At 38.0% G+C, this 21,643-nt stretch overlaps 2 protein-coding genes across 11 annotated transcripts; one reads left to right on the plus strand and one right to left on the minus strand.

Annotated features, from left to right (window-relative positions):
- The first annotated feature begins 7 nt into the window (after positions 1-7).
- LOC109477810 (NF-kappa-B-activating protein-like) lies at positions 8-5,431 on the plus strand. Its single transcript, XM_019779216.1, has 11 exons — positions 8-254; positions 655-732; positions 987-1,103; positions 1,346-1,426; positions 1,710-1,774; positions 2,000-2,122; positions 2,245-2,293; positions 2,569-2,675; positions 3,196-3,265; positions 3,507-3,656; positions 3,995-5,431. The coding sequence occupies exons 1-11, from the start codon at positions 100-102 to the stop codon at positions 4,161-4,163; spliced, it is 1,164 nt and encodes a 387-aa protein (XP_019634775.1). The 5' UTR covers positions 8-99; the 3' UTR covers positions 4,164-5,431.
- LOC109477809 lies at positions 4,403-21,544 on the minus strand. 10 transcript variants are annotated; one of them, XM_019779208.1, is made up of 20 exons: positions 21,194-21,544; positions 19,823-19,864; positions 19,508-19,581; positions 19,073-19,141; positions 18,228-18,314; positions 17,093-17,162; positions 16,582-16,590; positions 14,699-14,831; positions 13,340-13,405; positions 12,808-12,931; positions 12,129-12,228; positions 11,852-11,910; positions 10,959-11,023; positions 10,213-10,380; positions 9,680-9,722; positions 9,443-9,557; positions 8,734-8,827; positions 8,377-8,446; positions 8,146-8,249; positions 4,403-7,749 (listed from the first exon to the last, which is right to left on the minus strand). In XM_019779208.1, the coding sequence occupies exons 1-20, from the start codon at positions 21,282-21,284 to the stop codon at positions 7,626-7,628; spliced, it is 1,707 nt and encodes a 568-aa protein (XP_019634767.1). In that variant the 5' UTR covers positions 21,285-21,544; the 3' UTR covers positions 4,403-7,625. The 10 variants fall into 10 exon arrangements, with proteins under 10 accessions (XP_019634767.1, XP_019634766.1, XP_019634765.1 ...); XM_019779207.1 differs by having other exon boundaries at positions 14,699-14,834; XM_019779206.1 differs by lacking the exon at positions 14,699-14,831 and adding an exon at positions 15,718-15,853.
- Positions 21,545-21,643: the final 99 nt, after the last annotated feature.

Raw genomic sequence — 21,643 nt, forward strand, 5'->3', positions numbered from 1 at the left:
TCGTGTCGATGCTTTCTTCTTCACACTCGATAGTTTCGACTGGAAAAGAACTGAATACTTACTGAATTTTAAGACATTTTTACCAATTTTAAGACGAAGATGCCCCAGAGTAGGTCTTACTCGAGGTCGAGAAGCCGGAGTCCTGTCCGGCGGCGGTCCCGAAGTCCAGTTCACAGGAGTTACAAAGACTCGAAAATCAAGCATGAAAACGACAGGACAGGAAAACATCACAGCAGAGTGGAGAGTGACGACAGGTGAGATAGACGTTTATAAATTTTTGTAGACAGACTTGGTGGTTATTGTGTCCAGGTTAATGATGTTAATAAAATCAAACTACAATTTTTTTGTGTAGTTGTTTTCTACTTCTTGCAACAAGCAACAAATGAATTTGTAACGTATTGTTGTTATACCTCTACGTATTTTTGTCTGACCCTACACGTAAGTTCTTCTAGCTAAGCAGGACCTCAAATTATGAAAAGCGCATAGCTTTCATGAATAAATAAAGAATACAACAAACAACAAATATCTGGCTGAGATACCTTGACAGAGTAGACAATAAAAATGATACCTCCAACAATACTGATTCAGAAATATTTTCCTACAAATGTAACGTTACCTCACTTCAAACATTCTCCTTTGATTCTCTGTCCCCAGAAGCAGATACAGAAGCAGGAGTCCCAAACAGAAGTCCAGGAATGGGGATGTACACGTACACTCCTCAGACAAACACAGGTAAAAACAATCAGGTTGTACCGTAAATGCAAATGATGTAAGAACATTGTATGTGAAGAAATTAGAGATGTCTGACTTCTGGGAAGTGCAGTATTTAAGGATTTTGTGACCTTTCTTCAAATGAAACAATAAAGTGATGGCTCAGTGACCATGTAATTTGTGTGTCTAAAAAATCATTGAAGTTTGATAGGTTAACTACACAAGAATAGATTCTTATCTGCAAACTCAAGCACGTTTCTATGATTTTTTTGTAGAGAATGGGACAGACATCAGACAGGGTCATCACGAGATAATGGTCCACCCCGTCACAGACACACGGACAGGGCCCGCAACCACGGACTGGACGACCAACAGGCAGCCTTCATGGAGAGGTATGGCTACAGACATGTGTACTAGTACAAACAACTTTGTCAGTGGCTCCTCCTAGTGACGGATTTTTAAACTGCAGTCATAAGCTCTTTAGCCAGAGTAGATACATGTAACAAAAATTTCATATATTTTGTTTAGCACTGACAACTTCTTTATCATTGTTAAGCTCCTCCTAGTGATAGGTTTATGAACTGCAGTCTGTAACTCTTACCTGCTGATGTATGTTCTTGTACCCGTTGCCTAGGAGACGAGAAGAGCGGGAGAGAATCGGCATGATGGGAGCTCCTGAGATCTGGGGAAGATCTCCCGACCATCCAGACCCCGAGTAAGTTACACCATGGCTCACTGAAAATGGTTATCGGAGATATCATTATCAGAGTCAGATTTCTTGAAGTATTAGAGGGACTCTTGTGTAATTTATGGCTTCCTGAATCCCCCATGTCACCCTCTAATTCCTGCTGGCTCCACCCCAAAGCTATCCTATTATTTCTGAAGGCTTTAACTATTTATATTAGTAAATCAAGTTCCCTCTAAACAATAGTGTAGATAATGTCGTTTGTTTGATGCAGGTTGTAATAACAATGGAACTTTTTTGTCTTACACTGCAGTTCTGATGCACACTCTCCACAAGAAGACAGTGAGAATAGCAGCAGTAGTGGGAATGATTCAGAAGGTATGATACCATATACATTCTTAGATACATATAAACTTACATCCATAAACTATCAGGCTGTTTGTTATACTGTTAATGGTGAGAATTTTGCAGCTACATGTATATTATTTTCCTAAATATGTCTTTCTATTCTACACACATATACTTTTATACAAATTGTTTAGTTTTTCTCTATGTACATTATTTCTATTTCTATAAAACAGCCACTATTTGTTAACATTCCAGACAAAAAGAAGAAGAAGAAAAAGAAGAGTAAGAAGAGAAAGTCTAAGAAGAGGAAGAAGCGCAGAAGTTCAGACAGTTCTGATGACTCGGATGACAGTAGTGATGACAGCCCAGACTCAGAAGGTGGGCTGTCTTGTCCTGGTTTTTAATTATAAGGTTTTATTCAAGTTATACTTGACTTAAGTCTGACAGAAGTTCATTTTCTTCATAGATGTTAGTTAACACTACATATTCTTTCCCCCCAGAAGAAGCCAAAAAGAAGAAATCAAAGAAGAGAAAACACAAGAAGAAAAGGTAAGCTACAGTCTTGTATTCCTGGCATTCTTGGCTACACATTGTGTGCTTGTGTCCATTTTACACGACTTTCCTGACTCCACCTACATTGTAGGTGTAAAATGGGTACCTGCCTTTGGTTGGGGAGGTAAAAGGCAGTGTAAGGAGAGGGAGGGATGGGCTCTGCCTTCAAATACTGTGCCTTGATAGACACAGTGAATTGACAACCCACTGCCCCTATGTCCTCACAGATTGTATGTAAATGTACTTACCTTTACATTTCGTATCTTACACAGTAAAAAGGCCAAGAAGATGAAGATGAAGAAGAAGAAGCAAGTAAGCAGCAGCAGCAGTGATTCTGACTCGGACTCTGAGGAGGAGGTCACCTATGTTGAAAGGAAAAGTGAGTACTGTACAAGGATGTATCTGTATCTGTATAGCCGGTATAACCGCCCTTCAGCATAACACCAGCTTCACAGGCACGTGGCATGGCGGCAGCTAGCTATCACACTGAACGAACTGTTAACACACCCAATCTTTGCACATTAAATTACAGGACTTTTTTAAATAAAAGCTTTCTGGTGATGATGCCCCAACTATACTAAATGAGAACAACTAGAGTGCCATCACCTCATACCTTTGCCAAATAATGTCTTTAAGCATTATGACTTTATGCGTATGTTATAAAATGTTTTTCACTAATTACGCAAATAATAGCCTTATTTTTATGAATTTTAAGAGTTGATCATGTTCTCCACCCAATGATATTCTTAAACCACATACACGTACATGTACATATCCACATACAAATGCCACTATCAACATAAAATTCTAGGCAATGATATTGGGGACTACATGAAAACACATGGTGACACCTGTCAATATTTAAATGACACTAACTGCTGTTCTACATTTCTGTCCAGGAACATTGAGTAATGAGATGATAGGACCAGACCCTCTGACATCAGGCGGTGCCAGTGGAGGTCTGACTAAGTAAGTCAAGTACAGAGTTGAAGCTACTGTACATCATTTTTTGTCGTGTTTCCTTTTTGTAATTTTTTTTTCAGTGACCTCTCAACTACAACTTCATGACAACATGCAAATATGTCTTCTTTGTGTGACTACTGCACTATAGAATTTTTTGAAATGTAAATTTTGAATATTTTGAACACAACATTTTTTGAGCTCATCATTATGTGAGACTGGTGAGTGACCCTTGACCCTGTTTCCATAGTTACGGCCACGCCCTGCTGCCGGGTGAGGGTGCGGCCATGGCTGCGTTTGTACAGGAAGGGAAGAGGATCCCGCGCCGTGGTGAGATTGGTCTGACGTCAGATGAGATCCAGACGTTTGAAGATTCCGGTTATGTCATGAGCGGCAGCAGGTGGGTCAACCTCTGGGTCATCTTATTTCTTGCTGTAAAGTTGATAACTCTTTTGATAAGAGTAAGATGCTTTACCTATAATGCTATTGAGAACACATTGCAAGCCCAAAATTATGTCACTTTTTTCCACCTTTTTCTATATTGTATCTTCAAGACCTACCCACATACCAAATATCAAGGCAATCCATACAAGCCTTCATGAGTTATGGTGTTGATACAATGCTACAGAAAACATTACCTTCTTGGCAAAGGTATTAAGAGATGTAAGAATATGTAAAATTGCCTTAAATGAACCAATCACCACCAGTTATTTTAACTACGCACCTCTCCCCCACCAGACATCGGCGTATGGAGGCCGTCCGTCTGCGGAAGGAGAACCAGATCTACAACGCTGACGAGAAACGGGCGCTCGCCAACTTCAACCAGGAGGAGCGCTCCAAACGGGAAAACAAGATCATGGGAAGCTTCCGCGAGCTCATCTACAACAAGACTAAGAACAAGAAGTGAACTGATGCATTCAGTTTGTTAGACTTGATTTGAACTGTAAGGTTCGAAATACCACCTACATGTATATATGCTCACTCATCCATAATATATATGCAGGTCAGGTGAAATTGGAGCTGTGCAGGTACAGGTATTTCTGTTGTCTACCTGCACCTAACTAGCTTTGTACTGAGTTTATGATTATGCGTACTTGTACTGAAGTTGTAGGTGAATTTTTCTCTGCTGCATTGACTGCTACCACCTACAAAACAAATAATACAATGTAGCAATGGTTTCTGAGCAGTTTTAGTATGATCAGTACTTGCTAAGTTCCAAGTTGCTAAGTCTAATTTTAACCACCACAATGTATGCACAAAAAAGTATTTCGAGCCCTGCACTGACAATGCCACCTGAACTGCTTTTGCATTTGTCTACAATCCTCTGGTGATATTCCATGGCAGACTTTCTATGAAAATATATTAATTACATTTGTATATTCTATCAGCTGTGACAGTCATAATCTGAATGTGCTGGATGAAAATAAGAGGACAGAATGTTTGATTCATTGACATGTAAAATAATGTAAATTTGACTACTAGTATCCCAGATCCCTTCAGCCAGGTCACTTCTTGTACAATCTGTGTCATTAAGTCTCAAAAGACTATGACTTGACTCTACAACAACAGAATGGTGCAGTTCCTTTTTCTCTTGTTCTTGTACAGGTCAGCTAGGTTAATCCATCTTCTGATAAATATCTCAAGTTTAAGCAGTTCTTACTATTGTGCGAGTACTGTAATATACGGATTGGGAATTTGATTATGTATTTGTAGCTATCATTCCATACTTTCGACTATCTTTCTTCAAATTAACACGTTCCTATTTGTGGCAAAAATGTACTGGTAATTTCCTTGTTTTTCACAGAAGGTATACTACATATTGTACAGTCAGAACTGTCCAAAAGACCACTCGGGACCAACAAAATCTGGTCTATTTGAACAAGTGGTCACCATAGACAGGATTCTTGTGAGAATGGGAAAATTATAAACCAAAAAGTGGTCACATTGGCCAAGTGGTCCTTATGTACATGCAGAGGTGGTCACTTCTATAGCTTTGATTCCACAATGTATATTGTTATCACTTACATGTAACCCTGCTTTTTTAAATGTTGAACATGTATAGAAAAATGCACGTTACACAAGAACATGAACAGAGACAGTTCATATTTACCTAAGTGCATATATCAGCTCTCCAGTATGTATTTCTGTAATAAAGTTCACACATTTTTTATCTTATCATTGCAGCAGTAACTTTTTATTTCAACACCAAGAAGTATTTTGATGCCAGGTATTTGTCTTTTCAACAACTGTCATTTGCTAAAATCTTAAATGACTGGTGTCTGTATAACAGTTTTGCAATACATTGAGAAGATTTAAACGAGGGCTTGGATTGGAGTCTGTAACCCCACGGAATGAATAAATAGTGCTAAAACTGAACAAAACATTTGTATCCTAAACATTTGGATGAAAACTGGTTTATGTATTATCATAGGAATGATGACATCACACAAATTGTGAACACGACACATTGCACTAACAGACAGGTCTTACAAAAACAAGAAGTTGAATTGAGAAAGCCAGTCATCTCGGAAAATTTAACACAAGTTTATATGGGTATACAACTTTGTTTTGCAGCTTGCTTGCTTTGGCTGCTATGACCTTTTCATCTGAAGTTCTAAAATGCCGGTTTACAACTGACTCACATACAGTGTCAACAACAACAAACTCCCTAACCAATGAATAGCATTTTCGATAACTCTGAAAATCTCTCACATATTTTTTGGCCCTTTTTAACAAATATTTTCAACCATTTTGTTCTTAAATAATGTGAGTAAATGTTCTTCATTTACAGTAGAATAGTGCACATTATCACACATAAAATGAATGACATGATTGTTCCCTGTCATCAAATCTCAGACCTCACAATATAATAAGTTTATACAATATTCCATGCAACTCTTTAAAAGTGTAATCAGGTCCTTGGGTAGTGGTCGCATTTCAAATAAGGCACATTTACAACATTACTTCACAAACATTAAGAATAACTTACAAAATGCACTAAGCTCTACTACACAATATATTTCTAATATACTGAGGTCACATGCTACTAGTATGTTTACAACATATATAAGAGGTAGAGCATCACAAAATGTCACATTCTACAAGACCTAGACACATTTATTAAAGGCATCCAAACGCAATTTCAGACTGGCAATACAAAAAATGTTTTGGATGAGGAAATCTGTCTGGTATTGACATTTTCTTCAATCTATATCTTAGCACATTTTATTTTACATAGTACTTGAAGCATTTGAAATAGCCCCCACACAAGCTATGTGAGGAGTCCCTTCAATTTTTGATACCACCAATAAATAGCTAGAACAAACCACTTTCAGTGATATTACATTTTTGCCTGACAGATATAAATATGCTATGGTATAGGGTTGATTTCACTTGCATGACTACGTTTAAAAAATGACCAGAAAATTGACTTTGAAAATCCATTTTTACTGCCCTGATATCACTTTGAGTGCCTTTAAGAAGTAAGGAACATTAAGCTAAAAGGATTTCAAGATCTTTCACTGCACTTTTGAACAAATAATAATCAAAGAATCTGCATATAATGACACTGTACTTATACATAAGGTACTGGCTACTGACAAAGCTCTTACATTTAGTATTGTCTGACAAAATAGACCAGCTTGTTTCAAAAGAGTATTGCACATTAACAATGGCGTTATCCAAAATGATGTAATTCTCCACACAGACTGATACATTCTATGCAACATTAAACTGTTCCCTAATATACAGCTATTGGAATAGAATTCTAAAACATTATCCCTATATACATGTATGCCTTGCAAAGTTACACCATCAACTTTCCAAGAAATCAGGGATTTCAGACTTCCAGGACGTGTTTCAAGTTTTTGTGAATGTATTGAAACTGTGGAGATGGTGGTACAATGTAATTTCACTGGATTTTACACCACTGAATTCCTACACATACTGTACTGTGGCCAACATGTCAGCAAAACGTACTAGGCCTGTGCTAAACCCTGATTTTTCATGATTTTCACTGGATGTTTGGCCAACGTTGCATCAGAATTGTGCCTGTTGCAGACGGTATCTTTATCAACATAACACTTGGAAACGAATAAGACCTTATATGAGACTTTCTACTGAAGTGCTATGCACAATACATTATGGTTTTCATGCAGGTCCAGTACATTCTGCCAATGACTTCATGTGGCCTGGCATTCTCCTGTAATGTAGCCTGATGCAATGTTTGGAACCCAAACATACAAACTCCTCCTACATCAGCACCACCCAAAACAATACTTCCCGGAAGAAATTATCTAGTATGTAGTCAAAGAGCTGGTTGTTTCTGACCCCACATGGCTACATTATGTTCTACACACTCCTGTTCCGCCTATGCGGCTGTTTCGTATATGGAGTCTACGATGTCATAGCCGACAGCAAAGGTGAAGTAGAGCGCCACCAGCCAGTGGAGGTGGTACAGCAGCCAGGGAGTCTCCAGCGGAATGTCCAGGGTGCTGGAACACAGAACACAGGCACAGAAGATCAAGTTTAGACTTTGATGTAGGGGGAGGACCTGAGTAAGTATTAATAAATTTCTTTGACAAAAAAGGAAATGTACACTTAGGATACATTTGGATCCATTCCATCTACATATAGGGTTTGAAATACTTGCAAACAATAATGACTAAACGAGTAACTAGAATATATATATTTTTTCCAAACGACCTACATGTACCGGTATATACCAACTCAGGGAGCTTTGTGAGCAAATATTGCATCTCTAGAATTCCTTCAATCTGGTATAGCTACCAAACAGAATAGATTATGGTCCATAATCAAGTCAGTTTGGTCTAACTTGTACATATTGACACAAAAACAGTCCCAGTATTTTCCTCGTGTTAAAACCCTACCTGAATGTTCCAGTTCTAGCGTTGCGCACCATGAGGAAGATGAAGATTCCACACTCCAGGTTGATGAAGAGTGACGTTCCTCGGTCCAGGATCTCTACAAAACCCTGGGGAAAAACAAACAGAAGTGTAAAAATGTACATCTTCAAAATATGAATAAATTTTGCAAAATCTCTAAATCTGTTCAACATCTTATGGATGCTGTTGGGAAAATTGGGAGATACTTATTCTTACCTTTGGGTCTAACATTGCCACAGTGAAGACAATGGCAAATATGAAGAGGGAGATCAGAGACTGGCAGATACTGAAAAACACACAATTTAAAGTTTAATGCATTATGTTATACGTGTAGATGAACAAAATGTCAGAAAAATAGTCTCATGTATCTGGATGGTACATTATGTTAGCACACTTTATGTACATTGTTGAATGTATTTTATATTGTGAGTGGTGCAGGTAAAACTTGTCTGGTGTAGGTAATTTTCAATGCTACCTGCTGTGCAGGTATGCAGACAAAAAGGATTTCGAGATACAGATGAGATGTACATAGCTACATGTACATCTCAGAGTATACAGTTTGTTATTCCTTACCATTTGGGCGTGCAGCATTTGCAGATCCCCTCAAAGATGGGAGCATATCTGCAGAACCCAGGCTCATTCCAGGAACCCTCCACCCAGCCAACAACTGGGAGGGGAAAGATGGAGTAACAAATCATTAAGCCTGAGGCCTGTATAAGTGGAAAAATTAATTATGGACAATAGTCTTAGTTACATCTTCAATATATTCTGTTTCTGTATCTAGATCTGTATTAGCCGGTATAACTCCCGCCTTTGGCTTCACCCACCAGGTTCATACGGTTAGGATTATCTTACACCGAACAAATTGTTGAACCATTTGCAGATCTAATATACTAAGACTTCCAAATTCATCCTTGAAGAAGTATACAAAATTGAGAAAAACATATGACTATGAGCAATCTGGAGTTACAATATAAAAAAATTACATGAGAATGCAAAGGCCTTTAACCTTTAAATCTCTGACCTGTATGGTGCATGGCTGACCCCAGGGTGAGGTAAGACACAGTAATACTGACCTGTATGGTGCATGGCTGACCCCAGGGTGAGGTAAGACAGTAATACTGACCTGTATGGTGCATGGCTGACCCCAGGGTGAGGTAAGACACAGTAATACTGACCTGTATGGTGCATGGCTGACCCTAGGGTGAGGTAAGACACAGTAATACTGACCTGTATGGTGCATGGCTGACCCCAGGGTCAGGTAAGACACAGTAATACTGACCTGTATGGTGCATGGCTGACCCCAGGGTCAGGTAAGACACAGTAATACTGATCATGATGAATAACTGCACCAGGATGGCTACCCATGAGAACTCAGGGTGCATGGTCTGGATTATCTGCCAACAAAATATAGAAAAGTTTATTTGCATGTTTGTGCCTGAAGGCTAATTGGAACTTGTACTGCAAGTATGTGGACATGGGAAGCATACATGTGGTAGAGACATATAGCAGTACTCACCTCTGTAAGAGGGAGGGTTGCAATTTCTCCATTGTCTGCAGATCTGTAGAAGCAATGAAATATAATGATGACTGTGTGTAATACCTGATTACACAATCCCTTCCATTGGTTAAAAACATTCATCAAAACCCAAAAACACTTCCTAGAGGTCTGAAATCTCTGATTTCTCATCACAGAAATAGTAAAACTCAAACAAAGCATAGGTCCATACAAATACCTCCTAACTGCAGTAAAGAAACAGAAACTGATGTGGTATGAACCATGTGTCACGGTCATAAAAACTTGCCAAATCCATTATGCAAGGAACAATGTAATTAAGACAGAATGACAGGTGATGGAAAAGATTAAGGATAATATTAGAGAATGGACAGGCAAAACACTTTCAATAAAACTTAACAAAGATACAGAAAAATGAGGAGAAAACTATTTGTCTTTTGTGGTGGCCCAACGGTTGAATAATTACACTAAGAGATAGACGATATGAGATATTTCATACTGTCCACTCCTTCTCCTTCCTGTTTAGGTCTCCTCACCTCTGTAGTGACAGGTTGTGTGCACAGGCTGGGCTGACAGGAGGACTGGTTGATACAGTGGTGACGACACTCGCTGGGGTAACTACAGTTGGGGAGTCTGTGGCGTTCCCTACAACAGACATGGGACTGCAGGGCAGCTGGGGGACAATGTGGAGAACTGCCCAGCACCTTAAAGGGAGGAAACATCTTCAGTGAATTCAAAGAGGTTGATGGGGAACAATGTGGAGAACTGGCTAGCACCTTAAAAGGAGGAAAGATCTTCAATGAATTCAAAGAGGTTCATGGGGAACAATGTGGAGAACTGGCCAGCACCTTAAAGGGAGGAAACATCTTTACTAGAGACCAAAAGAAATGTCTGAAAGTCTTAAAAACATGTCCAGTTGCTTGAGTAACAGTTTTCATGTGTATAGCTGAGTTGACTTGACGATTGCCCAGTCATCCATGTTTCAGCACCAAGGACAAAACTCACTTGTATGCTACATTTTCATGTATACAATTTGAAGAATACAACTTTTACTGGAGACCAAAGGAAATATCTGAAAGTCTTACAAACATGTCCAGTTGCTTGAGTAACAGTTTTCATGTGTAAAGCTGAGTTGACTTGACAACTGCCCAGTCATCCACATTTCAGCACCAAGGACAAAACTCAGTTGTATGTTATATCTTCCTGTACTCAGCTGTTTTACCACTGATCAGAAATAACTGTTTTTTATCATTAATACTGTGAAAATTGTGTTTCAACCCACCAGAGGATGTTGAGAACAGTACAGGTGGAAATCCCGGCTACCACAGCTCCACGAAAGTGCTTCACCTGGCAGAAGGAAAGGTACCACAGTACTACAGCAGTCTCATGGCATGATAAAGGCACCAAAGTACAGTACAACAGTGATTCCTACATCAGTGGTCAAAATACTTTTTTCTGTGCTCTGCAATAGTGCAGAAGAGTCAAAATTTTGTTCTGCAATTTGGAAATACTTTCTGCAAATACACAAGCCTCTATACTACAACATACTCTAACCGATAATGTCTTGTTTTACATCATATATAACTGTTAGCTTTGTAAATTTCTTGCATTACTGGACTGCAGGAGAATTTTAGGTTTATAACATGAACTATTGATTGATATGCAAATTAGTGAAGACAATTTTTTGGACGTCCAAAAGGAAACAAAAGATAAACAAGTCAAGACAATGATAATGCAAATTAGTGAAGAAGCTCCTGTTGTTGTTGGAGCTTAAGTGTTGTCTGTTCTTGGGGCCTGAGAGTTCTAGTTTGCTAAATTGAAAACTATGGAACCTATTTTTCCTTCTGCAAAATTGCAGATTGTATAAATTTTTCTTCTGCAATCTTGAACATCTATCTGCAGATTGCAGACTGCAGACAGGTATTTCGAACACTGTACATTAAAACAGCAGTCAAGAATCTACAGCGTAGTTTCCCATGGCTTTAACTAAAAATATAGACCTAGAAGCAATCCCATGGGAGATTCCGATATTCAGCTTTTACACAGTACTTTCGAATTTCATGTTGTTTGATTTGCAAGCGCACTAAGCCATTAGAATGCACTAAGCAAAAAAGGCTGACATTGAGGCTTGTCACTTGCTACAAAAACTCTTCCTAGTCTTTGTCCTGAACTGACCTGAGCAGTAACTGGTGATATCTTCTGATACAGCATGGGCATCACATTCACAACTCCTCCTGTACACAAAACATCATAGTTATCACAACAAAGGTGGCGTGGTCTTGTGGTCAGAGTTGTTTAGAATCTAAAGGTTTTGGGTTCGAATCCTGAGCAGACACCAATGCTGTGTTCTTATAAAAGAAAGCCACACCGGTATATTAAAAATCAGGTCTTACATGGTTTGTACTTATTTACAAAACATACATACAACAAATAAAGAAAAATTACAGTGTACCTAGTGCCACTGTGCCCATGAGGAAGGGAGCTCCTATGTAGTGGAAGTCATTACTGATGCCCTGGGACACCTCAGCTCCAACAAAGAACGTCACCACCACCTGCAGGTAAAGTAAAGTTGATGAACTATATCATTATGTGGCATTGGATGGCCAATTGTTAGGCTAGCGGACATGACATGGAGAGGTTGTGGGTTTCATACTTGGCATTCCTGGCTACATGTAGGTGTTGTGTCCTTGGGAAATGCACTTGACACGACGTTCCTCACTCCAGTCAACACTGGTGTAAAATGGGGAGGTAAAAGGCAGTAGAAAGAGAGGGATGGGCTCTGCCTTCCAATACTGTGTGCCAGACAGTGGATTACCAACAAACTGCCCTATGGCCTGAAAAAATGCTACAGGTCTACCTTTACCTTCAATTAATACTATTAAGATGAGCCACAAATATAACTTCTACCTTTGCAATTCCTGTCCAAAGGTGATTCCTAGGTCTCAGAACAATTGTTATATTGAAGCCAAGGTTTTTTCCAAACTGACTTCCCCTTCCCATACCTATGGTAGCATCATGACCCCCCTCCCCATATATCTACTGTTACAGTAGCACTATGAACCTCCCTCCCCATATATGTACTGTTACAGTAGCATTATGAACCTCCCTCCCCATATTGTACATGTACCTACTGTGGCTATGAGCAGACTGCCCTTGACCAGTGTGAAGAGAGAGATGACAGGCTGCATCAGGGTTTGGGTGAACACGATGGCAAATGTCAGGATCCACACAAACCCTGGGATCACGTAGAAATGTCTGAAATAGAACAAAAAACATCTTAAGTGAAAAGGTATAAAAGTCCTGGCCTGACTAATCACGCTTTTAGCAATCCTTCCACCACCCCTAGAAGCTTGATGGCCAACATCTATGTCAGGAAAGTCGGGATTCATCTTAAACCCAGTTGATCTGTGCATTCGAAGGTGCAAACATTGACCTATCATTGCCATATTGACAACTGTTTGTTACCATAAAGAGAATCCTGAGCTCTTATTGGACTGATTTTCATAGTTACTGTGATAGACAAGCCTCTGAGTCAATGGCCCTTAACATTTGTGACTATTGACATTATTTTGAGTAATTTCAGCAGATATTTGTGGCATAATTCCTCCAAACAAGTATAACATCTTTTATGTATAATACATGTTATTACATGTAAATACTCACGGGACTCCAAACATCTGAGCATAGGCCTCACTTCCAGCCAGGGCATAGCTGATCAGGATTGAGATACTGTGGATAAGAGGGACTCAGTCAGTATACATATGGGGTACATGCAAATATATCAATTGAAAACTCTAGACATATTTTACAATATAATTTTTTTCTTGAATTTGTCGTGTCTAGGCATTTATTTTTGATTAAATATTTTCGTCAAAATTAAAAACAATAATGCATGACATGGATTGCTGAACACTGAAGTAGTTATCTTGATACATTTACAATTTACATTTTATACTCTAACATGCTAAAATAGGAACAATCTCACACAACAAGATGATTGATGAAAAAAAAGACAAACATTTTCTAATCAATGGAGAACAATTTTAATTCCACTTAGAAATGATTCTACATTTCCAGTAGACACTTTCCACTAATCTGCAAGTAAACACTGAGTGACCAAAAATGGATGTGGATTTTTATTTCATGATTGGAATATGGTGCATAATGTAGGAGTATGATTTGAAATACTACAGGACATGAAAAACATTTTCAGAAATGTATTTTTTTATCTGCAAAAGTTGTTGAACGATATGTCAAATTTTTGGTGGCTTAGTGCGGTGTAAGAAAATTTTAATTCTGCCGATGTTATGAGAAGACTGTTCCTAGTTATGCTTAATTTCACATGGATAAGGGCAAGGCAAACAATTATGCAATGCATTATACACAAAATAAAATACAGAAACAATGCTGGACACCACTGCAACCAAAGCAAACAATGAAGAAATAAGAGTAACTGGAAATTAGGAAAAGAAGATTTTGAAAGGGGAAAAGTCCTTGTAGCCAGCATGCCAGTCCCAAAATCAACTGCAGTATTAAAAACAAAGGAAGTTTATAATAAGAAGAATAAGATTGAGATAAACTACCGAATATCCTGGTTATCCAAGGAAGTCAAACTCATAACAATGTTGACAAGAAAAGGAGATTTCAGACTTTTGGGAAGTATTTTGGGTTTTTGTGATCTTTTGGTTCACAGGCCTCCAGGAAGTGTTTTGGCAACTGAGGAACCTGGGATTGTATGGTGTAGATGTAATTTAATCGAGTCACTTCCTGAATGCACCTGCAGGTCACCTTCAGACGACTACCTACATTTGTATCAATCAATTGTCAAAATCACCTCCCACCCACCCAATGAAGGCCAGCAATTTGGACAGAAAGAGCAAGGGAGAAAATTTGGATCCTCAACGTCATCTAGTCTTATCATTATGTATAGATGGAAAAATGATGAGAAAAAAAGAAGATTATGAAACGTAGAACAAAACCTTGGCACCAGAAGGGAGACCTCTAGCTAGAGTTGAAACGTACAAGTGTAAGAAGACGATAATGTCAAATGCTTGCTGCACGCCACAGGACAGGAACATGGTGCCCAGCATGTGCAGGTCAGGTGACCTGATCTCCGACCGCTTGGGCAGGATCACATGACCTGCCAGCATGCCATCTGCTGCAAAAAGAGAAAAGGTCAGGGTTCAATCTGGGGTCGTAACCTTTGACATCTACAAAGCTCAATCAATACTTCACCTTTTCTGCTGGTGTCAAAGATCTTTCAGATCAATGCCATTAGATCATCCCTGATCAATGATCATTTTGATGTCATTGAATAAGGCCACACTGACTTGATATAGATGACATCAATGCGTGCATCAATTTATCAAATTTAAAGAAAAAGTTTGCAAACATACTGTGAATGCTACTGTAACAATGTGTATTGTTAGTTTTATTAAGCCGGTTCTATCCCCTCCCTTGGGCGGAGCCGCGGTCACCTGTTCGAACACGTGCCAGCGCACGTGCCAGCGTCGTGTTCGAACAGGTGATCTATACCGGTACCGTTCGAGGGAAGGGGCTCTAGAACCGGCCGGTTGCAGATTGAATAAACCAGTTGAGTTTAAGCGTTCACCGTGACTGGTTGTCTATCTTTACACTACAAAGTAGCTGTAAAAGGAGGAAATATATGCTGTGAAATAAAATCAAATATTGGAGGATGGTAACAAGTGGCATAAAATACCTTGTTCTTTGTGTCAAGTCATTTGTTCAACTTTCCTGACCAATTAGAGTTCATAAATAAACAAAGGTAACTTTTTGTTTGCCCAACTTTTTTTGTTGGTAGTGTCAGTTTTGGGGTGTCATCCATATAATCAAATCAATATGGCCATACATCAAATCAATATAATCTGCAATGGGGTTACAGTCTGTTGATGACTGTTGGGATAAGGTTAATTTGGTTAAGTTTGAATACAGGTGTCAAGTGTCCATAGCAACAGTGCCTGAAAAAAAAACAAGCGTAATTTTCTGTCAGTTTGCAGACGACACACACCATATACACTTACAAGTTGAGAAAGACAACAATATCAAACATCTGTCTGGTCCCACATGGCAGGAATAGCTCTCCCAGCAAGTGCAGGTTTGGCAGTCTTATAGCTGATTGGCCGGGAAGGATCACATGACCTGCCACTAGCATGCCGTCTAGTAAATGGTAACAGAACATCAAACAGAAAAAGTAACAGAAGAAAACAAACAGTCCTATAGCTGAGCAAAATAATTTTACTGCCAGGAAAAAAGAAGAAGCAACACCTAAAGATATTATAACTAAGGCTCATTGGCTGGGAGTATCACATGAGCATGTCTAGTAAATGGTAACAGAATATCAAAGAAACAGTTACAGATGAAAAGTGCCTAGTAACTGAGCAAAATGACAAAGCTTTCAGGACAGAAAAAAAGCAAGCTAATAAGATGGAATAACCATCGTTGTACTACATGTAATTTCATAAATTAATTACGCTGCTATGCAAATATTAAGTAAACAGTTATGGCATGGTCACATTGGTCGTTGGCCATCATACAATTTTGATGCCGTTGAATTTTCAAGCAGTGGGTGACAGAACCAACTGCAAACAAGGTTCTAAGTCTGACTCAGCCTTTTGTGTATTTCCGGTATACTAGCTGAATTTTGCAGGACACATGCATGACTATCCAAAGAATTCCCTCAGTTTGTGATTGTTCGGCTATCACAAAACATGTGTGACCAAGCCCTAACCGAAAACCTGTTCTATTTTTGCCAGCTTTGTGATCCTAGATCATTATAGGTTTCTTTGTTTGGCTTAAGCTGCAACTGTATTTTACAAATTGCACACTGCTCTGTGTTATTGGGCAAATTTTGCTAACTGCTTAGAATTGTTTCAAAATTGTTTTACCTGTTTCAGCTACATGTGGCATTTGGATGAAAAGGGAAGAAGAAATTTTAAAAATTGTAAACTAGATCTGGCGCATAGCCATGTTAGATAAAAGAGTACAATTAATGTTATAGATAAATGTTAAAATGGTCAATATAAAGTTGTAATGTGCAATTTGTTACACATTAGAAGCATACTCTTTAAGTTTAACTTAAACTTAAAGATGCAGAAAATGCAAGAAGGTATAATGTAGAGTTAGTACTGCCATATATGTTACTCTTTTTTATTTGTTAGCCAATGAGACAAGAAATTTTAAGATCATTGTTCTGTTAAATTGTGATATTTACATTTTAGTAAGTCATAGAATAAATGTGTCACTAAGGAAACATTCTTCTATTCTAATTAAAGTGATTATAGTAAAAGTCAAAGTAGATTAGAGGGAAAAGTAGATGTGGAAAGTGATAGTTCAGAGGTCAATAATTGTTAAAGAGAGAAAATGGATTTATCAATGAAGGGTGAATACTGATCTTACTTGTTTCCTTTTCATCAGCCTCATCCTCCTCCTCCTGAAGTGGGATGTGCTCATGGCTCAACGTCGCCCCCTACAGGCGACAAAGAGAATGACAACATCTTCAGATCAACCTCATTGATGCTTCAAATACTCAGGATTTAGATGTGCGACTGTGCAGATGGACGGGAAACTAATAAAGTTTCAGCTAATAAAAATAACCATGAAAATTTCAACATCTTCTTCTTTTTAGTATTGATTCTTCTAGAGCAGCTTGCAGACAACAGCCCAAAGCAGAAATGTACTGTAAAATGAATTCACTTTGCAGTGAATTTATTTTACAGTAAGAGGGAAATGGAGGTACTATTTGCAGTTGCAACAATTCTGTACTACAGCTGAACAGTAAATTATTTAAAAAAAAAAACATATTGGCATTGCAACGATTCCGCTGTACACACACATAACAGTTCAACACAAAACGCAAGAAATAAAACAATTGCAAAAGTTTCTGAATTAACAGTAACTGTCACGGTGATAGTTGCTTTTTTTGCCTGAAGTAGACCTGTCTGTAACAGCTGCATGTTTGAACAATATGATCATGACATTACAGAGAACTTTATTGACACAACAAAAGTACACATTACAGGCATTAATAATAGTCCTGAATAGCTCAGAAATAACATATCAAAAGCAAGTCAGCAAAAAGAGAAAGGTTTCAACTACTTTCCACCACCTCTACATTTAAGCAACATTATGCAACAGAAGGATAATACAAAAAGTCAATTTGAATATATTTTGTTCAATGAACCAGACCTATTATGTACTGCCATTCAGGGAGTGAAAGTACAAAAATATTACACTGCACAAGTGTCATTGAAATCTGGAAATGTGTAAATCTTCTAATCTATGTGTGTAATTTTAGTGGTGTCACAAAATCAGGATGTGGACTTTTGCACTCACTAAAAAATTTTAAGATAAAGGATGTCAGAAATATGACAGAACAAAATGTGCTGAAGAATGGTAGTAAATAACAATCCCAAAAAGGATTTTCTATATCAAGAATATTAAAATTTTTGCACCAAAATATTATTATATTACATAATGTTGCTTTAATTCATCACCCAAGCAAGCGTAAGTGGTGGACAATGTTTGAACACACCTTCACCCTTGCCACAACATGCAGTGGAACAATCTTGCTGGATTTCTTTAACAAAGGGTCTTTCTCTGTCCAGAAACAACCTCCCCACTATATATATTCCAGTCAGAAAGAAAAGTCAGGAAAAACTTAAATCTCAAATTTGTTTTCTTTATCTAACGTTTTATCATAAATTGCAAATTATTGGGCAACTGTTGCCATAATGGCCGTGTGATAGTTACCAAAGGGCAGCTAAAATTAGCAACAAGACACAATTATCACAGAGTAACTGAATTATTGCTCAGTAACTGAATTTTCTTCAGAGAGATGGCCCTCTGACTTCTTGTGTCAAGTTTGGCATGCATATTTCATGATGCTGGCTATACCAAGGGAACCCTATTAAAGTCTTTAGATTTCTATCTCCTTCTACTGCAGATGCAGAAACATTTGCACTGTTTTTATTTGCGGTGTAGGCGAGAAAAAAGGTGTTCACGGTACCAGTGTTTGAAGTCTGTGTTTCAAACAATTCTGTAGTACATGTTCAATAGACTTACAAAAACACATCACTGTGTTTTCATTTTGCGATGCAAGGTCATCGTAAAAATAAAACCATGCAATACAAAAGTTTCTGCACTTACTGTTATGTCTTAAATCATAATTATTTATTAATGAAGATACGATAATGTATATGTACATGCCTATCCTCATATATAAAGTTTTACACACTGTATTTTATTCCCAAAGAATTGTACCGACTACCCCTTAACAATATGTACTTACTGTAGTCTAAATTAGATCATTAGACTGTATTGATTAAGCCAGTAGATTAACTTCACGGTCTTCCAAGGATAAAAGAAATCACACCCTACCTTGGATATCTGCTCCTGAGCTGCATATGCTCTTTGCAGGATCTCCACAAAGAAATATACCAGCAAGCACTGTTGGAAAGAAATGTATCATTAACATGACATACATGTATTTTACTGTGTATGTCCCAAATATTCTATATATCAAAGCTCTACCACCACATATTGGACCCATTGACTTGTTTGTTTTGCTGTTATGTTTGTTACTAGTAATTAAAACTTATAACTGACCACTACAGATTCTCAGAAGAGTGACTGAAGTAGCCTGTATGCCAGCCTTGTTAGCTTTTCCTGTGTCTGCCTGTCAATCTTTCCTCCACCCACATTGCTGTCAACCTACTCTGTCTGGCACCTGACAGAGAACACACAAACCCACAGCTCAGCCACCACAACAGTTCTGTACCCTGAAGTAATAATATGCATAATTTGCATACCCACCTGTATAACAAAACCTATGAGAAATGACACTAGGAATGGGTACAGTCCTGAGTGGGACAGAGTCACTGGGAGACCTGAAGTGTAAAACAAACACGTAGTACATGATTGTATACATTTTGTACATGATAAACATTCATACTCTTTATTTTAAAAAAAGTCAAAAGGCTTGAAAATTCAAATTTACACAAACACGAGGAACATTTTATTATCTAATAAAATGCAACATAACATATTCTTGGTCAATGAACCTATCATCTGTTAATTGAGCCTATAGTTAAGTTACTTGGAAGGTAGAAGTAGTATAAATTTACTCACCGAGAATTCCTGTGCCCAGAATGGTTGCAATTGTCACAAAATCTGAAAAGAAAAATATTTAAAAATATAACATTCTAAATGCAGTTGCCTCATCAAGTTTGTGATGAGTATGGGATGATCCGGGAGACAATCTTCTATCAGGTGGTCAAATCTATGATCTAATACCATATTTTTCTATAAACAAATACGGAGAACTGTCTACTGTAAATCAGTTTACATCCTTCAATAGCCAAGAGGCATAATAGTGATATACATGTATATAAAACTTGTAAATGCCACACAAAATCAAAACAGGTATTAAGTTGTAAACCACAAAAAAAACTTTAGAAAGACTCACTTAAGCAGATGTCTGCAATCAATATAATTTTTTGCCACATTTGTAAACCAGACATACACATGTAACATTTTAATGTTGTGTGTATGTCTGTGTATGTCTGGCATGCTCTGTCCGATGTTGTACTTGACTTTGACTAGGGATGTTCACAAAATGGGATATTAAATGGAGGTCTCATGCATGTTTGAGCAAAGCTGTCCAAGGACCACATTGAAAAAAGACATCACTGTCACACTTAACAAAAAGATCAAAGGTTCTCCCTGGTTTGAGTGGTCCCTCGTAACACTTAGACTCAACAAAAAGAAGAATAACATTAGCTACTGATGTCTTGATGATTTAATTATCTACAAATTTTGTGTTATTTAACCATGCCAAATCAGCAAGTTGGTAATCTATGCTGCTGTTATAAAATATGATAGTTAGTCAAGTACTAGTACTTAATATACCATATTACCATATTGTGCCTGGTATATTTGATATTTGGAAGGTGAGTGACAGTAATTAAGCTTATGATAGCCACAACCAAAAAGTACACAGTCTATTTACCATGTAAATAAATTCCCCTGTTCCTGTTTGATTCAAACTGCTGGGAGTGGGAGAAATGTAATAAATGGCTCTGGGGTACCTAAAAAAATTAACCGAGAAGAAGTTGACCCAGTATTTTTTATTAGATTCTAATACGTTTGTTCGTTCTCTTGCATTACGTGTCGTCTGTACGTTTTGTGGGTCAGCCATTACCAGCTTTTAGTTCTGCCTGTGCTTCGGCCCTTAAAATATGTTTTATTGCCAATAAATACAATTACATTTTAATTTAATAGCCCCTGTAGATGTACTAAGATACCACACTCCTATATCACTCGAACTGTACCTCTACTGCTTTATATCCATGACAAACGTAACGTCACAATTTACATGTACAATTTATAAGGCATCACATTCTGTCAGTAAACAGGGCCCCGCCCCTTTCTTTGCAGCACAATACTTGGTACATTATCGCTCTTGTAATAACGCTTAAACCAAGAAAATATTTTACTCACAGCACTGTATGTAAACAATGTACATGGTCGCCCGCGGCCTGGAATCCTGCGAGTCGCGTCTCTCTGTCAATCGATCTGTGTCTGCCTCCATCTTTTTTTTCCGTCCACCAAAAATTTAAAAATGAATTTCGACGTGTCTAAAACGATGTTTTTCTCCGTTTTTCGCTACTCTAGACGCTGAAACACTTCACCACAGACATCTCCCTACTTTATGGTTACGGTCCTAACGTTGAAAAAATCGGAGATGGTCAAGTTTTTGGCCTAAGCGATGTTTTAGCCGAAGCAGGTTGCCGTTTTGGAGAGCTTGCTTCCATATTGCCACCTGGAATGACCGAAAGTAACCTTTTGACTAGTCCATTATTTGAGGGGGAGTGGAAGAAATGTCGTAGCAAATTATCGTTAATATAATACGTAAAATCTATTTTGAGACATTGAAATATTTGTAGATAT

The sequence above is a fragment of the Branchiostoma belcheri genome, unplaced genomic scaffold (genome assembly GCF_001625305.1).
Source record: "Branchiostoma belcheri isolate BF01 breed outbred unplaced genomic scaffold, Haploidv18h27 scaffold41, whole genome shotgun sequence".
NCBI classification, from domain to species: Eukaryota; Metazoa; Chordata; class Leptocardii; order Amphioxiformes; family Branchiostomatidae; genus Branchiostoma; species Branchiostoma belcheri.